This window comes from Crocodylus siamensis, chromosome 2 (assembly GCF_052110815.1).
Source record: "Crocodylus siamensis isolate JL-2025a chromosome 2, ASM5211081v1, whole genome shotgun sequence".
Taxonomy (NCBI): domain Eukaryota; kingdom Metazoa; phylum Chordata; order Crocodylia; family Crocodylidae; genus Crocodylus; species Crocodylus siamensis.
The window spans coordinates 140,927,350-140,947,929 of NC_143396.1; the positions used below are offsets into that span (position 1 = coordinate 140,927,350).

At 42.8% G+C, this 20,580-nt stretch overlaps 1 protein-coding gene across 3 annotated transcripts in view; it reads right to left on the minus strand.

Moving 5' to 3' along the window:
* Positions 1–76: 76 nt before the first annotated feature.
* The window catches only part of TMEM150C (transmembrane protein 150C), a 54,200-nt gene continuing 33,696 nt past the window's right edge, over positions 77–20,580 (minus strand). For all 3 annotated transcript variants that reach the window (XM_090036930.1, XM_090036929.1, XM_090036927.1), the window contains 3 exons: positions 13,630–13,757; positions 10,384–10,561; positions 77–5,386 (listed from right to left, as the gene is read on the minus strand). In XM_090036930.1, the coding sequence (XP_089893056.1) occupies positions 5,178–5,386; positions 10,384–10,561; positions 13,630–13,757 (515 nt within the window). In that variant the 3' untranslated portion in view covers positions 77–5,177. The remainder of the gene's footprint in view (positions 5,387–10,383; positions 10,562–13,629; positions 13,758–20,580) is intronic.

The window sequence follows — 20,580 nt, forward strand, 5'->3', positions numbered from 1 at the left end:
CAGCATCTTTTTATGCTGCCCCTACATTTGTGGAAGGGTTTTCTTACCTATAACATGCTATTTCTTTCTTTTCTGCAGCCCAGCTAAGTCTTCTGCTGCAGAGGTATTTGTGTGTTGAACTCATACTTCTTTTTTTGTTTTGGTGGGAGTTCTCCAGGTGTTTCAAGGATGTGAGCAGGAAATAGGCTACCTATTAATAGCAGTCAACAACAGGTACAGCCCAGAACTTAATGAACTGATTTACCACTGCTATGCATTTTTTTTTGTAGCTCGCTAGCCACTAAGTGGTACTACCTCCACATGTGAAGAGTGGCTGTACAAATGGATGTACAAAATGCAAAGGAAGGGACATTTAGATGATTTAAAGGCGAGATCAGTGTCGGAGGGATAAGATTTGATGTCTCCTACTTTTTTTTTTCTTTTTAAAAAAATTAAAAGAGAAATCTCCCTCCTACTGGCAAAGCTGCACGCAAGCAGGAGAAGCCTTTGCTCTCTCAGATGTAAGGTCTCCAAGAGGCACCTACCCTACATCAGAGATGTGTCCTTACTCAACAGAATATTTGAAGGTTTCTAATTTAGTGCTGAAGACCTTCTGGGACATACTGACCCATATCTCAAAAGCAGGAAAAAAGCACAAGCCTGCAGCAAGCCCTTTATGAAGAAGTTGGAAATGAAATACATTAAACTACAGCGAGGGAACTCCCTCTCCTCACCAAGAGAAAAAGAAAAAAACCCAGAATTGTTTAACTATAATTTCTACTTTATTTGCCAAGATCTCAGTCAATATTGTCTTCCTAAGAAATCTGACTAGAAAGAACAAAATGATTAGGGAGGAGAGCAACACACTTTTCTAGAAAAATTAGGAATAAGAGAAAAGGCAGACTACAGCATTAGCTCTGGAAAGGCAACTACACCTCACTATCACACACGTCAGACAGATGTACCGCTTATGGTCTGTAGATTAGGTGTGAACTGAAGAGGATTCAATATTGCAGCTGATGGTAAAATAAGAAACATACAACTGGGAGGGGCCCGCTGAGCCACACAGTCCAGTCCCCACAGTCACAGGCAACCATGTGTTGCTACAATCCTGTTACACACCACTACCACAAATCATCTATGAAAAAGCCCTTCAGCAACATGCCACAAGTAAACATGCTTGGAGAATCCCATTCTAGAGAGGAAAGCAAATTCTTGTGTCTAATGATCCTTGTTAATCTGATTGTAAGAAAAAAAAACGCGACCCTAAATATGAGGACTGATTTCAATGAGTGCATGTGCAAGACCCCCCAGCTAGACACCTAAAACGTTTCTAGGGACCAGGAGTGCACTCTAGCCGATCTGCCACCTCTATCCATTGCCAACTTCCAATGCTTCAGAAGGCAGCTCAGGATATATATCCACACACCAAATAATGTATTTATGGTAAAAAAAATATATATATATATTCTTCCTGGCTCTTCAGGTGACTAACAAAAGCCATGAGGTATAGGATTATCAGACATTTCTCAAAGAGACTGTGTTTCCTTTAAACAGTTCCATGAAAGTACTAAGGACTTGAGATTGCACATATAGCATGCTCTGATGACTGCTTCAAAAAAGACCACTATCCTGTTATACTACCCCTTTCACAAAGTTAGAGCTCCATCTTGAAGCAATTCAGAGTCCTTACCACAACTTTTTCTAAGAAGCCATTCCAAAATTTAATTCCTTGACTGGTTAGAAGCCTTCTAAATTCCATCATTCATTCATTGTTCTCTAATTTAAATAGCTCTTCTCCCGCCCTGATTATTGTGCTCCATGAATACATTTTTAAAAAGTAAATCTCAATTTTCATTTTCCTAAATTAAACAAACCAAGCTTTTTTAATTTCCACCCAGAAGACAGGGTCTCCATTCCCCTAACCATCCTAGTACCCTTTCTCTTTACCTGTTCCTTTTTTAAATTAATATTTTTGAACATGTGACAAGAACTGCACACAATATTCTAAATGGAATCCTACCAGGGCTTCATACACTGATACTAATGCTTCCATGTCTCTACTAAAAATATTCCACTCAATGCACCCTAACATTTTTTCATGACTGCATCATACTTATGAGCAGGGATCCTGGTTTTCTCTGATAAAAATAAATACATAAATAAATCGCAAATTCTCTGATAAAACCACCCAAAATCCGTTATTAAAAGCCTTCTGCAGCCTCCACCCCAGCCCTGCTGGTGCCCCTCACTGCCCCCACAACAGCCCCCACCCCAACCTACTTGTGCCTCTTGCCCCCACCCACAGCCCCTGTCCCCCAGCCCTGCTGGAGGGGGCCCCCAGCTGCCAGGGCTATGGGGCTAAGGCCCCAAGTCCGTAGCTCCCTGCCCCCAACAGCAGGCAGCTGCAGCAAAAGCAGCATGGAGCTGGCTCTCCCACTACTCTGCCTGCTTGGGTGGGGGCATGCCTCCTAGCTGTGATCCACAACTCCCCAGCCCTCCCAACCCCCTGCAAGCCCCACTTACCTCGGGCTCCAGGAAGCTGAGCTGAGAGGAGCTGTGGCCAACTGAGTGCCTCAGGCCCTGCTCTTCCCCACCCACTCTGGGCAGGGCTGGGGGTTTCCCCACCCTGTTTGCAAACAGCTCTTGAAGGCTGGAACTCAACCAGATTAGCACCAATTAATACTGGATCTGTATCTAAATGGTTGAATAGTCCTTGAACCTAATTAGCATCTATTTGCACCAGCAAATACCTGACCATACCTTATTCCTTTTTTTGTAAGGAAACTATGTAGAAAAAGAAAGGGGGAAAACAACTTCATTTTCTCCATAAAAGAAATTTATTTTGTGGTCATGTTTCAGTGTGTATCAGTCATCATTCAGCTGTACTGAAATGTGCCATTAGAAATACGTTAAGAAATGTACAGTATATCACCAAGCAGCTGAAATGCAGCTTGGATTGCATATAGTAAAAGGAAAAAAAATCACAAACTTCATTATTTTTCCTTTGAGAAAGTTTCAAAATACAAAATAAAACAAAAGCATTTGATTTTAAAAAAAAATGTCACAGTGGACTATTTACAGTAAAACACCTTTTAACAAAAACATTTATGCTTCTCTGTTCAATATGCACGTGTGTGTGTGATTCCCCATGTATGTCTGGTTCTTACTATCTCACCTTCCCCTAACTGACAAAAGGAAAGTTACCTGTATTGGCTTTAAACCAGCTGCAAGTTTTCCACCATAGCTTGGTAAAACCATTACAAATAAACTTTTTTCATGCTGTCCCCAAGGACATTCCCTTCTCAGAAAGTTTCCTGCCTTTTTTTCTTTTTAGTACTGTTATTTTAAGATAATACCCAATAGCCAGATTCTGTAATCAGGTGTAAATACTCCATTCAGTGGAGTTACTCTAGATTTATACCAATGGAAGACAAAACTGGCCCAAATAAAACAGCGTAAGAGGGCCAGTGGGAAATTTTCCATCAAAATCTGTTTCAGCAAGGAATGTTGACTTTTAATCAAAAGGCCTAACTCACACAACTGATAATCTTGTGATTGAGGAACACTGCATGCCTCATGCAAATTGTAATTCATGCGTCTTACACCCCTATTTTCACTCGCTCATTTTCTGAGTGGGCTACATGAGGCACCATGAGGGCTCAGCAGGGAGATAAAAGTTCCAGCTTGAATCTGGCCCACAGAGCAAAACAGGGCTTAGTCACCTGAACAACAACTCAAACCCACCACGTCAGTGTTTCCTCTTAAATATCTGGTTTTCAGACCTAAGATTTCTGTGTCACTGAAAAAAATATATATAATCAAACTTTTTCAGGTGAAAAAAATTCTCCATTTTCTCCAACCAGCCTTATAATTTAAAACTAGGCTACAAAAAATCTGCTCCAGAACTGAGACAATGGGCAGGTGGTTTCCCTCTTTTAAGGAACGGGAGAAAGCTCCTATGAATACTGTAATCTAAGGTCTGTGCACTGCCTAAATCCTAAAGGCCCTAATCTTGCAGGAGTCCTCACAGAGACTTCAGTGAGGTTTTGTAGCATGGAATCCATTGCATACCTGGATGCCTAGGCCTTAAATAAGATGTAATGTAGGGCTCAGCTTTGTCCTTTGTGCCAGACTCTGCCAAGGAGGGAATTTCCCTTGTAAGTGCATAAAGCAGCAAAATAAGCCTACATCCTACATATTCTACATTAAACACTGACCATCCATGAGCCAGGGTTGCTATTCAAGGTTTCTCTTGCCACTTAGGCATGGCAACAAAAGCAGCTTTTTGACTACTATACACAGTATCTTATGGAAGCACTAAAAATAAATTTTAAAAAGCCTCTCCAGGTCCCCTCTAGGCAGAATGAATGTTCACATTTTCACTTAGCACTGCTTGCTTACTCGAGCCCCAGCTGTTCAAACCAATGCATAAACTTGAAGTAGCAGAGATTAAGCCCCACAGCTGCTTTTTGTGTTTTCTTTTTAGTGCCTGTGGGCCACTCTTGTCCCATACCAACAAGGACATCAGCTGATGACTATAACTGACTAGTGTTCTGCTACATTCTCAGTAGTCTAGTTTTCCTCAAACAAGGTCTCACCTTTAACTATCTTCCAAACCAGAAGTGCCTGTAGTAAGGATCAGTATGTTTACATTTTCTTCTGCTGACTGGTTCCAAGTTCACACGGCATAAAACCAGTTAAGGAGCCAGCAGTTCTCTCTCACTGTGCAATCCAATTACCCCTGTCCAACAAGGTAAAGGAAAAAAATGCAGTTGAAATGTTAGATACAGTCCAGAGGTCTGAGAGCAGGGCAGGGAGTCAGCAGATCCTGAGTACTAAATCCTAACTCTATTTGTGGTGCTGGAGAAGTCCTTTCCCTCAGTTTTCCCATCTGTACAGTGGGGTTGATACTGTAGTATTATGATGAGTGACTGTTCAGCATTTGTATTATGACTAGGACACAGGTTGCAGAGAAAGAGGTGTCTGTAGCACACAAACATAGCAATTTCTCTCATTTTTCCATTTTTGATCAGATAGATACTTGTGTTTTGTTTTGCCCTTAGCAACCACCCTCAAAGCCCTTTGGCAATACGACTGTGATTATACATGAAAAATGAACTCATCAAAAAAGTGTAATGAGGTCATGAGTTAAATCATGCGACCACGCTAGCCTGCTACCCTGACAAAGGCAGGCTCTACACCTGATCCGTTTGATACTCGGACGCCTCCGAAAGGCTTTCAGAAAAGCTCAGGAAGTTTTCCTGATACTCGGAGCAGACAATCTCAAATCTGTAGTGTCTGAACTCCACTGCAAAGGTGCCGAAGTAGCAGAGGAAGCACATCACCAAACCCCACTGGATCCTGGCAGCGTGCATATGGATCTCTTGGGCCATCAGGATGAAATCTGGAAATAACCTGTCAAGGCAAATACTCTCAAGTAGCACTAGCACCAAACAGGATGAAGTATACTGGGTTGATAGCCTCTTGCATCCAATTTTATAGATAAACTATTGGGCAATGGCAACCAGCTTGCAATTGGAAAAAGGCTTTTAGTGAAGAACCAGGAAAAGGGTTCAACAGGCAGAAAATTAGACAGGCCTATCACATCTGCAAACCTGTCAGATGTAGCAGCATTTCTGATGAGGATAACAAGGATGCTTCAAATCCTACCTACACCTCAGGGCTAGACACAGACATTCAAAAACCCTGAGCCTAAACTGATTCAATCTTTGCAGGTTAGTCCAACCTGGCTAGGCTGAACTGGTTTGTAACTGGGCAGGCATCCCAGACATGCAGGCACATGGCTGCAGTGGCTCAAGCTAGAAGCTGGGGGGGCACTAGAGCAGCCCTCCCTTCCCTTCTGCAGAACTGAGCTGAGGGGATGGCCAGACCCTGACACGACACTCTGATTAGCCCAGCAGGTAATTGATAACAGTGTTTATCACCCCATTAAGAAAACAAAGGGACATTACCAGCTACCTGTTGATTCTGCCTTTTGATTCAGCACAGACCATAGCCAGCATGTGGTCTGCTAGCTAATACACATACACCTCTCTGCAAGGCAGAGGGGAGGGGGGGAATTTCTGCTTAGCAGGAAGTGGTGAGGGGAGGGGGGAAGCAGGCTTCTGTCTGTGCGGGAGCTGCAGCCAGGAAGCAGAGGGGAGGAGCCAGCTCTACTGTGGAGCAGAGAGCCCTGCTCAGCCCAGAGAGCATGCCAAGATGCTGAGGGTGTCTGGTTTAAGTTAAACAAGCAAGGGGTCTGGGCAGACACTGCATAACTGATTTGGGTCAAACCGATTTAAGTTTGATACTACATTCAACCACGTTTAGCTCAAACCAGTTTCAGCCATTTTGAAACTGGTTTATGTGCACTGAATAACTGTTCTGTTACAGGTTTAAACCAGTTTCTGAGCACTTAAACCAGTGTGTGTGTAATGTCTGTCCCTAACCCAAGGAACTCCAGAAAAAAAAAGGGAAGGACCAGTATCTATATTTTATGACTTCACCACTGTATTTACAGGTTGAAGAGTATTTGAAACCAGCCCTCTACAGGACCATCATGAAAATGATGTGGACATACCTACTGCACCCCTGCCAGTTTTCCTTGCTGTGTTGAATGCTGATGACATTGAACATTAAATTTAACTCTCCTCTATTACACTCCAGTCCCATCTCCAGTATGAAAACTACCAGGTTGGGGGTTCAATTACATGTGTTTAAAATATGTGGGACCCCTAAGAAGCAGAGGTTCTAGCCACATCAGGGGACTTCTCTAGTATAACAAGGTCCTTCAAACACTGGGGGGTGGGGGAGGGCGGGGATCTCCTGCTTTGCTTTCAGACAACCTCTTGTCCCACTGCCTCTTCTAGAATACTGCTGTGTAATCTTCACCTTAGTAAAAACTTTGCAAGTTCCCAGCTGGTAATGAATAGTCTTCCACACAGCTTCATGCTTAGATCCATCACAAAAGTAAGTTAGAACCTATTTCTCTAGCTTATATTCACCCATTGAGAACTTTATTTTCCAGTGCATAGAAAATGGTCCTCCCCCACAAAATTAACATTTGTCCAATACATCAAAGCTACATAACAAATAACTGAAATCACTAAATTCTGTCAAGCTTTTATCACAATCAAAATTACCTTGAAAAATTTTCCCCCAACTTTATGCTGTTGAGAAGCAGTCACAGCTCACATCTGAGTAAACAGCACTGAACACACGAGATGCTGACTGCACAGCAGCCAAGTAATACTGCTAATACATTAACTGCATGTTATTATTAGGCTATTGCGCAGTAGACTACTTCAGAGACATTCACCAGACATACATAAAGCACTACTGTGCAATAACTCCAGTTACTGTGCATTTATTTAGTACTTTACTAAATACTAAATAAATGCACAGTAACCACTGTGAAGTAGCATCTCATGTAGATGCACCCACTGTGGCCAAAATCAAGTTTTAAAATGTTTCCAGCTTTCTCCTCCACTGTTCATAGGATTGTTTGAGAACTGTGCTCAAAGATAACATTTGGTCCCTGCAAAGGAGTAGCTCAAAGCCAGTACCTCAAATTCTCCAAACGGGACTTTTATAAGTGGCACTTCAGTGCTATGCAAATCTTGTGCTACGAGCCCTCTGCACAGGAGAATCACCTGGTGTGAAGTAATCAAATTCCAATAACATTCAGCATGTTAGGACACGAGTTTCTACAGATTTGGAGAGTACTTCAACACTGACTCACTACATCTATGGCAACAACAATTTTCAAAAGACTCTCCAAACGATGGATTAATGTAGTTAATTAAAATGTTCTTTTGCCAGACCCAACTTGCTGCAGGCCTTTGGGCAGAATCTTATACCAACCATAGGCATCCTCTTTTAGAACGGAAACCACTGGAAGAAAAATATGCAAGCATCTAGATTGGCAAATTATCAGCAAGACATAAGCAAAACCATGAGCCAAACCCTTCCGGAAAACAAACTTCAGTAGCTGGAAGTGGGGTAGGCTATCCATTTTGGCATCAAACTGGTATACTTCTAAACTGTGGGTGAATATTTTCAGAAGCGATATGACTTGGAGTATACATCCAATGTCAAAAAATGAGCAAGAAACCCAAATCTCATTCCGAGTAGAAGTCAATGGTCCTCTTTGAAAATGACCGAAATAATTGAATATGAATTACTGATAATTTTACTGAAATAAACTTATAGAACATTGCTTATTTCTGTTCTAATCTTTTCTTCTTTTCCCATTTTCCCCCAAGATGTTGCAAAATCTTAAATATTGCTCTACATAATGGTGTAGTCTTGTTGCTTTATTTGTCTGATATTAGATATCGTTTTATGGTAAAACAGCACCTAGAATGGTTAATAAGTGTTCAAAACCCCTCTTCTGACCTGGGAAATGATATCTGCTCTGAACAAGGGGAATTTAAAAAGTTTAGTTACAGCTTTCAGTGGTTTAGTTTCTTGACAGGAATGTGATAACAATCCAGGAGACATCTCCTGTTATACTGCCTCTTACTGCAGTGTGGAATTCATGTATAGTGATGCTGTACAAAGGTTAGAACATGAATGAAGTTAAAGCCCGATGACCTGGTGATTAAATCACTGCCACTAAGGACTACAAGAAAAACGAATATGGTCAAGGAAACAAGCAGAATGGGAAGGAAGGCTGAAAGAGGGAGGGCTCAAGATTGCAGGTGAAATACTCAAAACCTGTAGAGAAAGTGTAAACAAGAGGATTGTAGTTGATCAGCTGAGGCTGAAAAGGCACCAGGCCCCTGAGTCCTTAAAACATTTCAGGCTCCTGATAGCACTTTACTATGTCCTTATACTTACACATACACACTAGAAGCTCACACTGGGTGCATCTACCAAGATGCTTTACTATGCATTAGATTAATCTAATGTGCAGTAAAGAATCACTATCCAAACATGCATGGCAATTACTGCTCAGTATGTTACAGTCTAATGTGCCGTTTTCTCGTACTTGTAGATACAGGTACTAGAAAAACAGTGCATTCACTAATGCACCGTACTACATGTATAGACACTGACCAGAAGCGAATTGTTCCTGGTCAACCTAGGCAGCAGGGGGCCACAGGGGTAGGGAGAGCTGTCCCTGCTTAGTGAGACACTGCCTCCCAGCCATGTAGAGATTGGGACGCATCCCGATCTCCACTTGGCTGAGAGATGGCTGCCCACCCAGCTGGGTCACTGCCCTCCTCTGCCCCCAACCCCACTCAGGGCCAGCCCAATCTCCCCTCAGCTGCTGCAGGGGGGCAGAGCAGGCATGGGTAACTGGTGCCTCCTGAATTGGGAGCACCTGCAAAAGCCACCAATAGTATTGGCGGTAAAGACATGGCTGGCGAGTACCCATAGAAGCTGCCAGCGGCATCAGCAGCAGAGGCAGGGCTGGCAAACACCCACAGAAGCTGCTGTTGGTGGCGGGGACGGGGTCCCTGCCGATGGCATTGGCCAGAGGGGGCAGGTCCACCCCCTACCAGTCACCTATGAGCATGGCAGGAGTACTGGGCTGCTCCTATTGAGCTCAGTTTGCTCCCAACAGGGGCACATATGTAGACATGTGCTGGGGAGTGCTTTAATGAGCCTGTATTGTCTGTGCAGAAAATTCAGGCACATTAATTGCACATGTAGCACCCACTGAAGTGCTTGCCTGAATTTGCCCATTAAGAACTATGGTATTCAGTACACAGGAAGTTCTTTCCAGGTGTCTCTCTCATTGGGAGGGTAAGCAAGGTTCTTCTCCTTTAAAGAGATGGGATAATATCTAAGCTACAGAACAATTCAGTGACCATCCCAGGTCTCACATCAGATCACTAACCAACCTGAAAACAGAACTCGCATCTCCTCTGGACATGGTTTTCAAAGAGTAATCTCCTTTTGGGCTCCAGTTTTCCATCCCTAACACCTAACAGACTGTAGGGTGTAACAAGTATGCATTCAGGTGACAGGACTGATGCATCTTAAAGCCCTTGGAACACACAAATGTATGCATCCAAATTCCATCACATTTTGTGAAGGCAGAGAGAACTAGGCCATAAAGAGAGAACTCCTTCACTCTTTGAAAACTCAAATTCAAGTGACTAGGGAAGAAGGGGCTGTGTTTTGGGCACAGGACATGGACACAGCCTCTGTTCCTGTGTAAGTGACCTTGGACAAGCCCCCATCCCTCTGTGCTTCAGTGTCCCTGTAAAGCAGGAAAACCACCCTCAAAGACTTCAGGGAATCAGTATCAAGCAGTTCCCTGATTCCCTGGTGCTCATAAATGCTTGGAGAACAGGTTTTACAGGACTCTATTAAAACCTCTACTTCAGTGATAGGCAGGCTTTTTATGCATAGGCACCTGTACTTCCAGCCGACAAGACAAAAGGATACAAAGGACCACACATAGCGTTATAGTAGCAGATAAGAGGACTCGTGGGATTCCTACTTTTCGTCCTTCATTCTTTAAGTTTATTTTGAGCGTCAAGGCAGACTGAATCCAGCAGGCCAGGGTTCCAAAACCAAATGTCAGGGAGGTGCCAACATTATGTATCTCTTCGTCATTGGAAAGCTGTAGAATAAGAGGGAACTTGTGAGCTTCTAATACATCAAGCACCGTTTACAAAAATCTTCCTGATGATCCTGCTTATTTGGGAGTGAAGCAATAGGCAAGAAAAATGGTGAGATAAAGCTATGTTCCTATGTAGCTACAACAGAAAAGAAAACCACAAGCAGGACAGTGGCTTACAGATTAGGTACAGCTACAAGCAGATTTTCCTCCCATAACAAAAAACACTGGAAAATGCCATGTCCTGCAGGAATTCCTGTCCTTCTACCACCTGTGAGGCAAGGAGAACAAACCTCCTTCAAAAAGTGCTTCCCCTGTTCTATATGGTGATCAGCACATACTGGACAATTTTTTGGAACCCTGGCACTGCTGAATTAAAAGTTACTACTGGCAAAGCCCATAGGCCCCGGCCCTGGTGTGAAATAGATGTGGGCAGGTGGAGACTCACTGACTTCAGTGGAATTCTAGCAGGCAGAGTAGCCTTTTGTTTAGAGCTTTCAGTGTTGGACCATAGTTATATATTCACTCTTGGGTCTCAATGCCTTCAATTAGGGAAAGCCAAGTCACGTGGAATGTAACAAGCAAGGCAAAGAAGCCATGAGCAGCCTGGGAAAATGAAGCTGTAACCTAATTGCTTAAAGCAGCTGATGGGCTTTGGGTGCCCAACTCCAATTGAAGAGGGTACGCATGTCCAAATCATCCATGAAGTTTTGAAAAAAAAAAATCTGACCTTTTATTTATGAATAGTAGGGCTGTGCAGAATGGCTATGTTTCGTTTTGGTTTGGTTTCTGATTTGGCTGTTTTGGAGGACTGCTGTTCCATTTAGATTCAGCCAAATCTGTTTTGCAGTTTCAATGTTGTTTCAGAGATTCATATCGGTCAGGGAGAGGCAAACACAGCTGGGCGGCTGCAGGTTCTCCCGCGGCTCCTCCAACTGTGCCTGAAGCCCCCATGACTGCCCTGCCTGGCCCCAACTCCCCGGCACTTTAAACGGAGGGCTGCAGGGCTGTGCCAGACTCTTCCCGGAGGCACTTTCAAAATATTCTAGATGGTTTCGCTTAGTTTCGGAGCCTCTTGTTTCATTTCGGATTTGGCATTTCACGCGCTGAAATGGGCCAAAAAAACCCCAAAATAAAACAGCTGCCAAAATCGTGCGCAGCCCTAATGAAGAGCGATTCACTTAGAAAGAGACCATCTGTTTGGGGAAGTTAGTTGCTATACCCATAGTATTCCAAAGCGAGTCAAATTCGTTCTTTACTGAGGAAGTCAATGCAGTCTCAACAAAAGAGAATAACCCTTTGGTTAATCAGTACAAAGGCTGTGGCTCCTATTCAGAAAGGCATAACTGGACCGTTCACTTATTTGGCGACCGCGGTGCTTCAGTTAGAAGTCCACTTTCCCTGACCTCAGAGACGAAGCTTCACTTTACCCCCAACTATCACAGCTCTCTCTTGCATGGAGCTCAGGTAGCCAAAAGTCAATCCATTTAAACAAAAGCCTAGGGTTAGGCAGCCTCTTGCATCTGTGATTTCAGACTGGAAGAGCATGCAACCAAGGCAGAGGAGCTGTGGCTTCACTGCGCTGGGGGTGGCCAGCCTGTGACATGGGCAGTCTGTATTAAGCATATGACAGACTGGGGAGGGGGCAGGCAGCACAGTGGTAGATATGGCAGAGAGCAGAAAGCAGAGAAGCCCATTAGGCAAAGAAAGGAGATCAGTGGCATGGCTGCCAGAAAGGTTGGCCCCAACTACAATATAAAATACATACACAGTGGTGAATTGGTGACTTGACCATATATAGTCTCTGCCCCTTTCACACAAATGCTGCTACATTGACCAAAAGAGGACCAACCCCCACCCCTGCAGGTCTTCTGGTGAGCTAGGTGATGGAGAAGGTCTTATACCATGACAGAGGGATGCTTTCTCCCAGAGTGATTCTTAGAAGAGGTAAATACTCCTCAATATGTTCCGCAGTAAGGGCTAATTGTCTACTGGCCTCACACCAGCACCAAGGGCAAGAGAAAACCAAATGCAGAGCACAAGCACCCTGGTTCACTAAAATGTTCTGAGCCCATAGTGCTCACTTTGTCATAATCCTTTATACTTAAAGCAATGCCAGGAATATCTCCTGCCATCAGACTCAGGCTCTGAGTTTTCACACCCTCCTTAGCAAGGACCAGGTGGTAAGGTGGTCATTACAAAAGTTGGTAGTATAATCTGAATACCCACTGTAGACAAAGCCTTCTCATTACAAGTCAACTGAACAAGAATTCCCTAATATGAGCCCCACCTCCAAGGCTGTCACTACCCCCAGAGCTGTTCATCTTTGCTCATCTCTGCTACACCCCACTTTTATCAGGGGTTCAATCATTTCCGGGCAAAATCTTTGAGAATGTTCCAGCCAACTGCAAAGTCAGGGTTCAGATCAGGATACAACACACAGGCAGTTTTAGCAGCACTGAAGGATGGACACCTCTATCCCCATGCGAATGGTAAGCAAACTAACAAAAAACATGGCAGACTACCAAGTCAAAACAGCTATATCAAGAGAATTCATTTAAAAAAACTAAAAGACTCCTTGAAGTCCACGAGGGATTTGTCTATTACAATTGATTTCATGTGGAAGACAGTATATGATGGGCAGTAGTGCCAAACACATAAATTAGAAAGATAGCTGGTTCAGCCACCAAGGGACTGAGCTGCCTTTGCTGTGGTGGCCTGCAGCAGATGGAACTCTGTCCTTTAGCACAATTCTTTTCCAAACACTCTTGAATGAAAGCCATGTACAAAATAGATTTTACAGCGTTCCCTTTCAGCAGTAGGGCATGGAAAGGCATGTACAATGATCTAACAATGTCATGTTTTATAGGGCTGTGGCACAAGATCCAAGCAAATATGATGTCAGCCAATGAAGTGTGGCATTATTAGAGCAGAAATTACTTGTTTAGAGCTGGATACAACAAGCCTTTTGCCAATGTAATGGATGCAGACCACGCAACATGCCCACGGCCACCCAGGAAAGAACCACGTTGGCTACGAAGGAAAAAGAGGAGGAACTGGGAGCAAGATACCTGAAAGTTGCCAAGTAAGGTCATTCCAAATGAGGCCAAGCATAATACGACCAGCCCACTAACATTCAGCCAAGGGTTTAGCACCTTTGGCTTCAGCTGTATGAAACGAAGAACTGCAACGACAAGTGCTGAAGAAGAGAGAGAATGTGAGAGAGTTATAAGCTCATCCTGTACAAACTGTATGAGTAGCACCCCCCCCACACACGCCTCCCTAACCCTGTTCCCCACAAAGTCAGCAGTAATGGGAGAAGCCAGCCAGCGCTGCACATTCCCACTGTGTATTTAATTGCAGGAAATGAAATAGCACAGTAAGCCTCTCTCATTAAAGTTGGGTGCTTTTCTCCCTCTCTTCCTTCCCTGCTTGTTTATCTCTGGTGTCATTTGCTGTTCTTTGTCTAAGCCTTACACTAGGCTAAAACTCTACTGATACCATATCTTATATGTCAGTCTATTAAACTGCTAGTACACTGTGCTAGTGAGATATGCTGGATCTTGGCAATGGATACTTCCCTGTATTCACAATGAAACAAACTTCTGAGCTAAAGGGACTGGTCTCCAGAGAAGTCATTTTTTGGTCCGCTCACTTCTAGCCCCATCTAATTCTAACAGCAAAAAAGATTATTAGTACAAAATGCAACACTGTTGCTGCTCTGCAGGGTCCACACATGTGCACTAGGAACTAGTCTGTCTTTTTCTTCCACTTTTCTCATAGTACAAGGTAATGCATTTCATGCCATTCTTAACAACTTCAGTGCCCTTCTCAGATTCTGGCACACAGTGGCAGGCACTTTTTTCTCATAAGCAAAAAAGCTAAGAGACATGTTGAGTTAGAAAGTCATACTGCTCCTTAGCTGGCAGCAAAGCAAGGTCAAATTGGTTGCTCCAAACAGATTCATTCTAAGAGGAATTATGACTGGGATTTCCAAAGTACCTAATAGGTTGAGGAGCCCATCTAGCTGAAATCTGGTTGGAACAGGACCAGAGATTGCCCTCAAGACCTTATGAAACTTCCTGCCTAACATCCAGGCCTATTTGCACCTCCTACATTCAGCTATGTCATACAAAACACAAACTGCCGTTACAGGATCTGTTAGAGCAGGTAACCACCAGGCATGAAACTTACCCAGTTGAGGCCCCAGGATAGTCATATGGCCTCATTTAAGCTCCCTATTAAGTAGTGCATAACGCTAATTTGGGCCGTCAACACAAAGGTGGATTTCTCCCATGAAGCAAGCTCCCCTGCCTTAATATGGTGCACTGAAAATGTTCATTCAAACATTTCATTATTCAAGAGAAGTCAAGTTTTTCAGTATGGGGTAAAGAAAATAGAGCCCAGAAACTCAGACACAGGCTGAAACCTAAAATCACATGAACAGAAACCACTACTAGCAACCAGTTGAATGGACGTGCACAGGCTTATTGTAAAAATGAGCTGCTGATCTCAGGCTAGCCCACCTTACAATAGTCCACCTTACAACTGGAGTTTTGCTAGTACAAAGAAACCAGGGACTGGCCAAACATCCAAAATGAGCTCCTCTCACATCCTCATTGACATTTGCTGAGGTGTACCAGCAACTGAGCACTGGGAAGACTGGGCTGCTGCTGGTCACACTGTACTGGCTCTGTGCAGAGAGGATTTGATCTTGTACCACTGAAATCTGAGATTCTGCTGTAGACTTCAGTGGAATCAGGTCTAAATCAAGTCATTTTCAAAGATTTCAATGTGGCACACTGCCAAGCATTGCATTTAAGAGAGAAAACAGAAGTGCCTTCTGCAGCATCACTGAGCTGCCAGGCACAAAGGCAGATTATCTGTACTCCAAGTATCATGCTCTAAGAGCATATTTTAACTTGATGGGCTCTAATGAGTCTGAATTCTGGACAAAATACTAGCATCAGCAGTCCTGAGTTCACATATGGACATGACCTTTTAAATCATAAGTAGTTACATTTACCTTTAAATTCACTGATGATACCAAAATTTGAGGTGAGCACACTAGTAGGGAGGGAAAGATTGCAGCAAGACCTGGATAGGTTACAGGAGTGGGCTGACATAAACAGGATGCGTTTCAATACTGACAAGTGCAGGGTGCTGCACTTAGGCAGCAGAAACCAGCAGCACACTTATAGGGTGGGAAACTCCCTTGAGAGCACGAAGGCAGAAAGGGATCTTGGAGTCATTATTGACTCCAAGATGAACATGGGCCAACAATGCGAAGTCACGGTTGGCAGGGCTAACCAGATCTTGTCGTGCACCCACAGGTGCATCTTGAGTAGAGCCAGGAAGGTGATCCTCCCCCTCTGTGCGATGCTGGTCAGACCACAGCTGGAGTACTGTGTCCAGTTCTGTGCCCCCCATTTCAGGAGGGATGTGGACAAACATGGAGTGGGTCCAGAGGAGGGCCACCCGCATGATCCAGGGACTACAGGACAGACCCTACATTGAAAGACTGCGGGACCTGAACCTGTTCAGCCTTCACAAGAGAAGGCTGAGGGGGGACCTGGTGACTGTCTACAAACTCACTAGGGGGGACCAGAAGGGTTTAGGGGAGAGACTGTTTCCCCTAGCGCCCCCTGGCATGACAAGGAACAATGGACACAAATTATTAGAGAGTAGGTTTAGATTAGACATCCGCAAGAACTACTTCACAGTTCGGGCGGCTAGGAGCTGGAACCAACTTCCTAGGGAAGCTCGATGACTACCTGGCTGGACTCATTTGAGCCCAGTCTTTTCTCCCGCCCAGGCCGGGGGTCAGATCTGAAGATCTACAAGGTCCCTTCCGACCCGACTTCTATGATTCTATGATTCCTAATTGAAAGAGGCCATGATGCACTGTTTTAGAGTGGGCATAATTTAGTTGCTTAAAATTATCAGGTCTTCACAGCACATCCCAAAGTAGGAAATACTAACCGTCAGGAAGGATCAAACACCCATTTCCAAGGGGAGGAGACGGCTTTTTCTTGGGACTCAATCCAAGAAGCCTTATTCAGTCTCCCTCTCCCGAGATGACCTCCAGCAGCCAGCCTTAGCATGACTTCACAAGGGGGAAGCTTCTGGCTTTGAGACCCTGGCTCTTCTCAGTCCCTGGCCTCCCCAATGATGTACAGGACCCAACTCAGAAAGCTCCTCCTTTTAAAAAACAACAACAACAACAACAACAACAAAAAACAAACGAACAAACAAAAAAAGCTCCCAGGAAGGACAGGAGTGCTTTCTCCTCATAGGGAATTTGTACATGTACTTGCACCACAGCATTGGACACTTTTAAAAGTGGTGTGTGCATTTGTATAAATGACGAAATGCACATCGGCACTGAGAAAATGGAGGCAGCCGACTTTTGAACTAACACACAAAGGTGTTTTAGTGTGTACTTGTTTGGTCATGGCTGTAGAGCACTTTCTGGAGCCAGACTGGGCAAAAACTGTCATTTCTGTCTGTGCCCTTAGAGTAGGCATATCAGAGCGCAGATGTTTCAAACAGCACAACAGACTCCATTCCAAAACACTCTTTATTGTGCTATTTCAGTTCCTTCCGTCCTCACTCAAACTATACTGCATCCTTCCTGGGACTATTCCTTTTCTCCCATCTGCCCTGGGACCTTCTCTTTTTCTCTTCCTCAACTCCCTAGCCTCACTCCTTCTCCTCAAGCTCAGTCGGTCTCATTTGCAATGACACAGTTCTCAAACTATAGTCTTAACGGGGGGACAATACTCACCCAATACAATGAAATATTAAGTTATGGGGAACTAATTAAAGAGCAGCCTGTGGCCTGCTGTCAGGCCTAGACTGCCATTTGCCCCCTTGGAGTGAAGAGGGCATAAAGGTGTCCCGCTTCCAAAGCTATTTGCATCAACATATCCTCATACTGACCCCTTCCCCAACTATGAACTCTTGTTGGGAGTTCACAGTGCTCCCAACAAGAACTGCAGGCTAGACCTCAGCCTACACAACCTTCTTTGTCACAGTAACACCTCAGAAATATACTGCCTTTCACATGCTGGTGCTTCTTTATTGCCAAAACAAAGAGAAGGAAGAATATTAGTTGGTTTTTCAGTAATATTAATTAACAATTCCTTGTAATCAGTCTGTGCAAAAGACAAAGAATCTGTTTCAACATTTCATAGATTTTTTTCATAGACATTAGGGCTGGAAGGGACCTCGGGAGATCATCGAGTCCAGCCCCCTGCCCAAAGGGCAGGAAGTCAGCTGGGGTCATAGGATCCCATGATCCTATGAGTGAAGCATGAGTGACTGCTCTTAATATTTAACAACTGATTTCAAATGAAAACAAATTGAGCTTTATTTATAATTATATGAAACAGACTGACACTACAAGGGCTAAATTTTTAAGAGGGCAGTGAATATAGGGGTCCTCACTCTGTAGATACAAGTTTGAGACACTTTAAAGGGATGCCATACTAAAAAGAAGGGCACTCAGCTCTTTCTGAAATCTAGGCACTTGTAAACAAGCCTGAAATGGGACAACTAAAAATTGAGGCACCTCAAAAACTAAGTCACTTTTCAAAGTTTTCATTGCCATTTTTATCAGTGAGGGAAAATAAGATCTGAGACAACAAGGGGAACAAAGCATTGTTCTCATCAAGAAGTGTTTCTTTTTCACATCAATAAGATACATGGTGATATCCTCTGATAAAGGCTGATCTTAATCACTTTTACATGTACAAGATTGTATTGCACAGGATAAATGATCAAAAAATAATACAGCATTAAACTGTGCAGTATCTTAGTGGAAAAATAATTAAGCTCTCACTTTTTGTTCTTAGGGCAGTAGATATAGATAGCAAAATATTTGTGAAATAGCTGGATGCAATCTAAAATGGTCTGCTAATTGACTGCAAGCTTCTGAACCAAGTCAAAAGCTAGCTGGGAATTTTTCTGATGGAATTTTTTCTCATCAGAAAGCACCAGTCCGTCAAAACTGAAGTTGTTTGTAGGACAGCTCTCATTTAAAAAGTTTTGAAATTGTTGAAATGTTTTGTTTTGATACATTTTAAATGATAATTGCCAAGTCTGCATTAAAAAAAATTTATTATTTAAAAATTTAACCTTCCTATTGTAAAAATAATTGTAAAGTTATAAACAATTGAAATAAAGTGTTTCCAAATTCTCAAAATGCTTTACTTGGCCCCAAGCCTTTTTTCTTTTTTTTGGAGGAGGAAGGAAGAAGGATTTCTGATTCATGAATATTTCTGAGATTTTGACTCTTTGTTTTAATTGGCTAAGGGAACATCTTGCAATACCCCTAGACCTATAACTAGGTAAGAATACTCAAGATAGTGCCACCTGAAAGCCTGGAAAACATTCTCTCATTTTGCTGATCTAAGTGCAGAGCATCCAGCTCTGAAAAAGTATCAGGTAAAATACTCAAAACAATGAAGGTGCACAGAGTTACCAGTCACTTCTGCGTGAGTACATCAAGTACAGTTTACTGCACATGTATATCAAATAAATGCATAATTCACTTACCTGCATAATGTAATACTGGTCCTAATTTGTTGCCTGTTGCTTATATATTGCAACAAATCTCTGTTTTTCTGCATATCAGTTACATGCATAAACCACTTGCAATGTATAAGAATTCTCTGAGCCCACTGTCTACTTTGTAATACAACTAAACTCTGTTTCACTAAATAAATGTAGAAGCTTCTTCACTTTCAAGGTGGCTACAGCAGACTTGAACCGACTAAATCATGGCAATTTCAAGGAGAATATTATAGGCATAAGGAGCACTGAGAAACAAAGAAATGTGTAGTAAAAAGCTATGCACAGCCTGTTTCACTAATTAATGTGCATTAGTATTAGAGAAGTGCATACTTTACATACATACACAGCCTTTTTTCAGTCCTGAGGCTATGCAATTAAATACGGACTGCTGTACATATTCCTGTAAATTCTGTTAGTCCATGCCATGTAGCTATAGACATTAGCCAATTTATTTTCTTCTTAAATGGCACCATTCCGAGGACCAAGCTCTGTGAATATGCTGAAATGAGCATCCTAAGATCCCTCATCTTTTCTTCAGGCTAATCAAAAAAAGAAAAGCAATATGTTTCCTTTAGGAACTATCAAAGCACTCCTATCCTGAAACTCTGGCAACAATGAAGCAATTGGGGACGAACAGAATTTCAGCTGGAATATTACTATGTGGTCTAGTATGTGTTGTATGCAGTAAGACAGAAAGCTAGGTAAAGCAGTAGAAGAGTGATCACAGTGGGAATCTGACACTGAGTGAAAAGCAGTATATTCTGGGATGGATATTTGGCTTGATACTATTTTTATAGCTTTTATGCCTTGGTCCTGTGCCCAAACAGCTGCTAAATTCCAGTACAGCCCCCCACCCCCAACCAAATAAAAACATTTTCCATGGGAAAAAGCAGGTTTTTCCAAACAGGAAGCCTTTCATAAAATTGTCCTTATTGACTTATTTTTAGGAACATTTACACACCAATCTTAAAATAGTAACTTTTATTGAAACAGTTATTGAAATTTTGATTTCTCAAAAAAAAAAAAAAAAAGAAGGTGTTATTATAAGTGAAAAATAATTGAAGTACAACAAAGACTAATAAAACTTGTATGAAAATAAGTTGCAAACAGGCTAATTTTAAATCCTTTAAAAACAAATTTTGGTTCCCCCCCCAAAAAAACTATTTTTTTCATCCTGGTCTTAGTTGTGTCAACAGTAAGATTACATGAGCTCACCTGCAAGGAGAATCATGTTCTTATTGGGACTAACCCAATGATCGCTATATGAGATTCCCCAGCTATAGTCTTCCCTGTAATACAGGGGGAGATTCAAAGAGAAAAAGATGGTAGAACATAGTGCATTTTAGCTTCAAAACCCAATTGCCTTGGTTTTTCCCTGCACTGCTCAAGCAGGAAGTTTGTGTTCCTTCTCACATTGATAATGTGATCGATGATCCAGAGTCCAC